The 8801-nt window shown below is 35.0% G+C and overlaps 1 protein-coding gene across 1 annotated transcript; it reads left to right on the top strand.

Moving 5' to 3' along the window:
• Nucleotides 1–3507: 3507 nt before the first annotated feature.
• LOC130946690 (putative disease resistance RPP13-like protein 1) lies at nt 3508–7669 on the top strand. The gene has a single exon (XM_057875528.1). The coding sequence runs from the start codon at nt 3624–3626 to the stop codon at nt 7371–7373; it is 3750 nt and encodes a 1249-aa protein (XP_057731511.1). The 5' UTR covers nt 3508–3623; the 3' UTR covers nt 7374–7669.
• Nucleotides 7670–8801: the final 1132 nt, after the last annotated feature.

Here is an 8801-nt window from a genome sequence, read left to right as displayed (position 1 = left end):
AAGAAGAGAAGAAAGTGTGATGCATGAATAAGAAAATGGTTTACCTTTAATCTTTTCTTAAGCTTGATTTGGTTTGAACTTGCTGATTTGACATCTGCCTTTCAAGCTTAATCTCTCTCTTTCTTGCTTCTTTGGTGATTAGCTTAGGGAAAAAGCTCTCTCTCTCTTTCTCACTTTTCTGAGTTTCTGACCAACATACAGAAGTGAACGTTGCTTGTGATGTGAGATCAAATTGGAGGGATTTTTTGATAACGGGCTTGGATCGGATTTGTTTCATGCAACCCGTTTGCCTCATCTGACTTCTTTTCTTTGTTTTTCTTTGGGCTTCTATTTTTTGTTATCAGCTCACCATCCTTGCTATTTTATTTTCATTCTATTTGGGCTATTAAATTGAATTTTGGCCTGTAATATTTAATAAATAATTAGTAATATGCAATTATCAATAATCAACACTAATTATTTATTTTGCCCAAAAATAATATTTGTCATCACTAATTAATTTAGTTAATTTCTTAACTCAACAATTTATATTAATTATTAAGGGTAACTTGGTAAAAAAATTAAAGTAGAAAAAGACGATTTTATAACGTTTTGTAACATTGAGGATGATTTTAATAACAAAAAAAGGTTAGGAACGATTTTGATTTTAGCCTCAGACCTTAGGGACGAAAAAAGTATTTAACCCTTAAAATTATAAGTTTTGTAGTTTAGTTTTTTAAATTTAAGATTTAGTTTTTAAAATTATAAGTTTAGTATTTGATTATTTTAAATTAAAGAGTTGAGTCTTATATTTAAGTTTTATTATTTTAAATTTATTATCGTAGGACTTATGGATTTAAAAGTTGGACATTTATCACTTGTTGTGTGATACATTTAGAAGCGTTTCAAACTGATATGTAGAAGTTTAGTAATTTTGTTTTGCCAACATAGTAAAATTAGTTTGAAAAATATGTAATTCTGAAGTATATCTAAAATGTTAGTTAAGATTGGATAAATAGGACACTTGTAATGTTTGTTTCTATTTATAATCTATGGGTTAAACTTGTTAGTGATGGAACTTTATTTGGTTTGGTTATTTCTCTCACATACTATAGTCAAGTAGGTGTATTTATAATGTCTGAAGGCAACAGAACATGTCTCTGCATGACAGGATCATATCCTATCTGGGGAGGGTTGGTTTGTACCACCTGGCAAGGCTCAGCACAAGGTGGTTCTAGTTGGATGAGCCCCTAGTCAGTGCATTCATTGAGAGGTGGCGTCCTGAGACGCACACCTTTTATATGCCATTCCGGGAGTGCACCATCACGCTGCAGGATGTTGCATAGCAGCTGAAGTTGCCCGTGAATGGTACGGCTGTACCCGGATGTCTTACAGATTTCGAAAAGCTGATGGATGATGACAGACCTGCTTAGGAGTGGTTTCAGGAACTATTTGGCGAGATTCCCTTGCCGAATAAGGTAAAGTAGTTTACAGTTCACTTCACCTGATTCCATGACAGATTCAGGGTGCTACCAGAGGATGCTAATAAGGACACTGTACGCATATATGCACGGGTTTACATTATGATGATCCTATCTATTCAGTTATTCGGTGACAAGAGTAAAAATCGGGTTCATATACGATGGTTGCCCTTTGTGGCAAGACTTGACGAGATGGGCAGTTATAGTTAGGGTTCGGCAGCGTTGGCATGGCTATATCGATGCATGTGTTGGGTTGCCAACGGAAATGTGACGAACTTGGCAGTCCCCTTCCAACTACTACAGTCTTGGATTTTCTGGCGGTTCTCTAGTCTCAGGCCGCGGAGATTCGACGACTTTTCTTTTCCGTTGGCTTCCAGTTATCGATATATGGGCACTTAGACTTTCAGTTTTAGTTTTGCGGTTCTAGTTATTAACTAAGTTTTTCCTAGTTTATATATTCATATAACGTTGTCTTCGTTCAGGTGAGCCACATATTTACCGACATCCGACCACAAGGAGGAAAAAGTTATCCAGTGTCGCCTCGCATTAGACCGCTTAGGTGATCGAGATGTAAGTTGTTTGTGTTTTTTTTTCAAGTTTCGCTTTTTGTTTGCCTACATGTTTAGTATTTAATGTATTAATGGAGCATTCTGTAAATATTTGCAGATTGTTTGGGAGCCGTATGCTGCGCTCGACGTGCTTGCCGTTGTTCATCCAAAGATTCTAGTCGAGGAGCACACTCGATTATGGCGCGCATGCACTAGCCTGATTTACTTCGCTGTCATTGAGTGGCACCAGGTGGATAGGGTGTTGTCACAGTTCGGTGGCGTTCAGCACGTGCCTGAGCCGGCCTCGAACATAGACTAGCTTCATGGCAAGGATGTTATAATCACTATTACTATAAATTCTGTTCAAAATGTGAAACAGGTATCATCATTTATATGAAACTATACAACAAACATATGAACATTATAACAACTAACGAATGTCCAATTTTAGCATCAATAAGTCTGAGGTTCTAAAATTTAAAGTTTAAGATCTACATCTTAAATTTCAACTACGGATTAATAAACCTTACATTATTTACTTAAAGTTTAAATCTTAAATTTCAAATTGTAAACTTTAAATCTTCAAAAATTTAAGTTTAAAATTTCAAAATTTAAATAATAATTTCAAAAACTAACAACAAGCCATAAATCCTACCCGATCTTAATTTTTTAATACCTAATTTTAAATTCTCTACCTTTATTTTTAAATTTTTAAATTTTAATTTTAATTTTCAAACTCTAAACTAAACTAAGGTTATGTTTCCTAATTAATGTACCCTGAAAACTACATAAATATCCAAACGAAAGAAAAAAATTTACCTTTTCATTGATGTCATCGATAACGTGAGCAACGCCGTTGAGTCGGTACAAGTGCCCTTTATCCATTATGATTCCACTTGAAGAGATTGTTCCGAGAAACTCAAACTAAACTCAACTTTTCCTCTCTACCTTCTCACTATTTTCTCTCTCTATCTCACTTTCAAAATCTTCAAATGAATAATCCGCTACAACCTCAAGCGAATTTTATTGTTACGCCAACTTTGAAGAAACCGCTACAGGGTGCCACGGTTTCTTCAGAACCAATTAACCCATAAGCCACAATTTTTATGCACTTGCACCATTTCAATGTAAATCGCGATAAGGTATCGTGGCTTACATATAGTTGGGAAAGTTGCATTTGTGTCTGATGCTTTGAAAAATTATAATCTGGTAACGTTTTTTCTCCAAAAGTTTTAAATAAGTAAATTACCTTGCAATTAACCTGTATACTAAAATTAACTATTAAAATTAATTATTAGTATAAAATATACGTTGGAATATAAAATACACATTAAAAATAAGTTAAACAACATATTATATACATATTACATATAGTAGTTTTGATAAATAATTTTAATCAAGTGTAAATTAAGAATTTTGTATTTTATGAAAAAAAATTTTCGTTAATTAATTATTTGCCTTGCGATGGATTGATAACATTATCGGGGTATCTACTCTATCTATGGTAGAGAGTCAGCTGTTAAACGTTGACTTTGTATGCTACTGAAGCTGAACTGCAGAGGATCTCTCCTCAATTGCAAGATCTCTCTCTCCCTCTCTCAGTTTTAGAAAGAATATGGCTGAAGCTTTAGTAGCAGGATCATTTCTATCTGCTTCCGTGCAGACTTTATTGGAGACAATAACCTCAGTGCAGTTCCAAGACTTCTTCAGGAAGACATGGAATCTGAATGAATCAATATTGGATGAGTTGGAAACTACGTTGTTGACTCTTCAGGCTGTCCTCAATGATGCAGAACAGAAGCAGATTACCAACCCTTCAGTCAAAGAATGGCTTCAGAGGCTAAAAGATGCAGTGCATGAAGCAGAGGACTTGTTAGATGAAGTCAACACTGTGGCATTAAGGCACAATTTGGAGGATCAGCATCCACATCAATCTGTTGCCGGCAAGGTAAGGAGATTTCTTTGTTCTGGTTTTCGGTTTCACAGGGATATGAACTCAAACTTAGAGGCCTTGTGCCGAAGGCTTCGACTATTTGCTGCACAGAAAAATGGTCTTGGCTTGCAACTTGTTAGCATGAGGGTGTTGGTTAGGGCACCAACAAGTTCTGTGGCAAATGAGTTGGGTGTAGTTGGTAGAGATGGTGATAAGGAAAAATTGATGAGTTTTCTGTTAACAAATGATGCAAACGGCAACAATAACAGAATAGGGGTGATTACAATTTTTGGCATGGCTGGTGTTGGCAAAACCACCCTTGCACAGCTTTTGTACAATGATCCTAGAGTTGAAGAGAATTTTGATCTGAAAGCATGGACATCTGTTTCTGAAGTATTTGATGCTACTGTGGTAACAAAATCCCTTCTGGAGTCCCTGGCTTGTAGGCATTTTGAAGGCGATAATCTAGATTTCCTCCAAATTGAATTGAGGCAAATGGTTAAGGGGAAAAAGTTCTTGTTTGTGTTGGATGATCTTTGGAATAATAAATATGTGGAGTGGGATCACTTGCGAGCGCCTTTTAGTGAGGGAAAACAAGGGAGTAGGATCATCATCACAACTCGCCAAAGAGATGTTGCTAAAATGACACACACATTCCCAATTTACCATTTAGAACCATTGTCCCATGAAGATTGTTGGTCACTGCTGTCCAAGCATTCATTCGAAAACACTGATCCTAGAAGACAACCCAGGTTGGAAGTGATTGGCAGAAAGATTGCAGACAAGTGTGGTGGCTTACCTATAGCTGCAAAGACATTGGGAGGCATTTTGAGGTCCAAAGTGGATGAGAATGAATGGACCAATATTTTAAATAGTAACATTTGGGAGCTACTAAACGATGATATTCTACCTGCTCTTTGGTTAAGCTATATCTATCTCCCTGCCTGTTTAAAAAGATGTTTTGCTTATTGTTCAATTTTCCCGAAAGGGTATCCTTTGAATAAGAAACACGTAGTACTACTTTGGATGGCAGAGGGTTTGCTCCAACAAGGCCAGGAGAAATCAATGGAAGAAATGGGTAATCAATATTTTGATGAGCTATTGTCAAGATCAATAATTCAACAAGAGGGAGAGTGTTATGTAATGCATGACTTAATCAATGACTTGGCCACAGTTGTGTCAGGAAAGAGTTGTAACAGGTTTGAGGGCTCTGAAATAACAGAAAGCGTCCGGCACTTTTCCTATTCCAGAGGTAAGTATGACTCTTCGACCAAGTTTGAAAGTTGTTATAGAGCAAAATGCTTGAGGACATTCCTCCCAATGCCATTGACCGATGATCCAACTTTATGGTGGTACTGGAAGCATTACCTGACCAAAAGGATCACACATGATTTCCTGCTCAGACAAAGACGCCTGCGAGTGCTATCGTTGGCGAACTATGATAACATCAATGAACTGCCTAATTCAATAGGTAATTTGGTACACTTGAGGTTCTTGGACCTCTCTTTTACCCCAATCAAAAGGCTGTCCAGTGCAATATTTAAGCTTTACAATCTTCAAACATTGAGATTGTTGTACTGTCAGAACCTCAGTGAATTGCCTGCAGACATAGGAAACTTGGTTAAGTTGCGTCATCTCGACATCACTGGCACGAAGTTGAAGATGTCAAGACAGATAACAACCTTACAACACCTCCAAACCCTGAGTACTTTTGTTGTTGACAAACAATGTGATGGACTAAAGCTTAAAGATATGCGATGCTTCCCGAAACTGCAGGGAAAACTATCAATCATGGAACTGTGCAATGTGGATCAAACAATAGATGCACTTGAAGCAAACTTGAAGAACAAAGAGTTCATCGAGGAGTTGGTGTTAGATTGGAGCAAGCAAGCTGATCAAGGTTTAGGAACTGAAACTGAGGTCCTTGAGCATCTGCAGCCATCAAGAAACATAAAGAAGTTCATCATAGAATCCTACAATGGAACCAAATTCCCAAGTTGGTTTGCAAATTCTTCATTTTCGAATATTGTGTTCTTGTCTATTAGTGGCTGCAACTATTGCTTATTTCTCCCACCACTTGGACAACTGCCTTCTCTCAAGGAACTTTATGTTACAAGGATGAAAACAATAAAGATTATTGGTCCTGAGTTTTATGGTACTTCTAGTTCTTCCTCTCCTTTTCAACCATTTCCATCCCTTGAGATCTTATCATTTGAGGAAATGCTAGACTGGGAGGAATGGCAGGTGTTCAGTATAGAAGGCTTAGAGTTCCCTTTTCCATCTCTTAAGCATCTACGTTTGTACAATTGTCCTAAGCTGAAGGGTCATTTACCGCGCCATCTTCCTTCTAGTTTGACTGATGTTAACATATCATACTGTGATCAATTGGAAGCATCTACTCTACATTGGATTGCATCAACTAAAAGCTTGACTATCATTGATGGGGGTCAACATCTTTTGCCAATCCTTGAGACAGATTCGCAGTGCTCGCTGTCCTACATGAAGATCGAAAGGAGTGATAGGCTGACATCTCTTCCCAGAATGGTTCTTAGCAGCCATTGTCTCAGTGACTTGTATCTTACCAAAGTTCCATCTTTTACCTCTTTCCCAAGCGAAAGCATGCCGTCTTTGCGAACATTAATGCTATCAGAATGCAAGAATTTGGAATTCCTACCTGATGAAGCCTGTAGGAATTACAGTTCACTTGAGAATTTGATGATTTGGGATAGTTGTCACTCTCTCAGTTGCTTCCCATTTGGATCTCTCCCTGTACTCAAATATCTTCATATTTCGGGCTGCCCCAATCTCATATCAATTTCTTTTTCAAGTGTTGACAGTTATGCACAAAATTTGTCAAATCTTCAAATATTGAGAATAAGCAACTGTCCTAATCTGGAATCATTTCCTCAAGGTGGATTGTCCACTCCCAACCTAATGGAATTCAAGGTCATTAATTGTGGAAAGCTAAACTCACTACCGGAACGGATGAACATTCTCTATGCTCTTCAAGATTTAGATATCTCTAATGTTCCACAACTTGTGTCATTTCCTCAAGGTGGTTTGCCGCCGAAGCTACGATCCGTGTTCATAGGCTTTTGCAGAAGTCTATCACCTGTGGCTATAGCTGAGTATGGTTTCCAGTGGCTCAGTTCTCTTTTGAAGCTTGGAATTGGAGGTGATGATCTTGTTCAATCATTCCTGGAAGAAAATTCAAATGCATTTCAACATCTCACCATTCTTCAAGAGCTTCACATCCTAAGGTGTTCAAAGATTGAGTCCTTGCCTGAAGACAGGTTACCTTCCTCTCTTTTATTATTGAGGATTCAGGATTGTCCCCTTCTAGAAGCAAGGTACAATAATAGGAGAAAAACACATTTCTCTAAGATTTCTCACATACCTACCATAAGAATAAATGAAGATGTCATAATATAAGATGTCAAATGGAAAGGAAGAAAAGGTTACTGAAAAGTAGAAAGGTAAAGGCTTCAATTCACTTCAATAATATGACAATTGTTCATTATTCTTTATCTGTTAATGCCTCTGTTTCTTTGTTCCATGTTCAAAGAGACTAAGTATTAGAATTGTATGTTCTTGTTGTTTGGAAAATCGCTTACTCACAGAATCAGGCAATGGTGTCATATAAAGGAGTTTCAACTAAGTTGCATCTAATGGTACAACAATTTTAGATCAAGGGGTACCAGATTGAAATTAAATACGACAAAAGTTTATTCATGAACCAGTTTTTTATTTGGTTGATTTGTGTAAATTTTTTTCTTCCCTTGGCTTAAGTGATTTGCCCATTATATAGTATATAAATTTAAAAGTTCTATATTATTTAGAGATTAATCAAATAATATATAAATTACGACTAATATTACGTGTATATTAAAATCAGTCACAAAAAAATCAGTTATCAAAATCAGTTATTAGTATAAAATACTTGAAATACAAATACACATTAAAAATAAATTAAACCACACATATATTTTTATATAAATAAATTAGTAGCTAATTTTAGTGTACAAATAGTATTTTTGTATAAATTAATATTAAATTTAAAAATTTGTTTGTATAAAATATTTATTTGACGATTAATTATAATTATATTTAGAACTTTGTGAAGTTAGAATTTTTCTCAAATGTTAATTTACGTGTGTTTTCTATGTGTTCTTATAGGATAGAAAATTTTGTTATATATTTTATCATGTAATATAATCAAATTCTAAGCAAATATGAATATCTCTCATCAACAAATCACACTAATAGAGAAACAAACTATCTATTTATTTATTTATTTATTTATTTATTTAGAGAAGAGTGCGCTATGGTGTAATTTTGAGGGTTTTTTAAGTTGAGGAAGACTGATTGAGAATGAAAACACAAAAATAATAGAAAAAATGTTATCGAACATATTTAAGTAGAGAAAATAGTATATATTTTTGAATATTTGTAACTGAAAATCGTTATTATTACAGTTTTAAAATATATGTTAATTACATTTAGCAGTTATTTTTTAGTTTAATTGAGTAATAATATGTATTAAATTTAATTGGGTATAGGGATTAAAGTTTTGTTGGGTCTATTTAGTGTCATACCAAAATTAATTTAAATTTTATAACTGTTAATGATAAATGACATATCATTTTTATGTACAACTTTAATTATTTTTTATCCATTTTTTATACTGTAAAATTGTGAAATTGTCATCTATATAAAATTATTGACATGGTACACCTACAAGAAGCAATATGGCATAGCTCATCTATTTATTTACTTTCAGCATATAAAAGTTTATATAAAACCTATTATAAAATAAGCTTATGTTTTGTGATTATGCCACGTTATTAATTTTGCATAGAT

Source organism: Arachis stenosperma, chromosome 8 (assembly GCF_014773155.1).
Source record: "Arachis stenosperma cultivar V10309 chromosome 8, arast.V10309.gnm1.PFL2, whole genome shotgun sequence".
NCBI lineage: Eukaryota > Viridiplantae > Streptophyta > Magnoliopsida > Fabales > Fabaceae > Arachis > Arachis stenosperma.
This window is presented reverse-complemented; position numbering and strand designations above follow the sequence as displayed.

What these genes read in the sequence shown, in the direction of transcription:
- LOC130946690 (XM_057875528.1), top strand. Translation starts at nt 3,624, where the DNA reads ATGGCTGAAGCTTTAGTAGCAGGATCATTTCTATCTGCTTCCGTGCAG.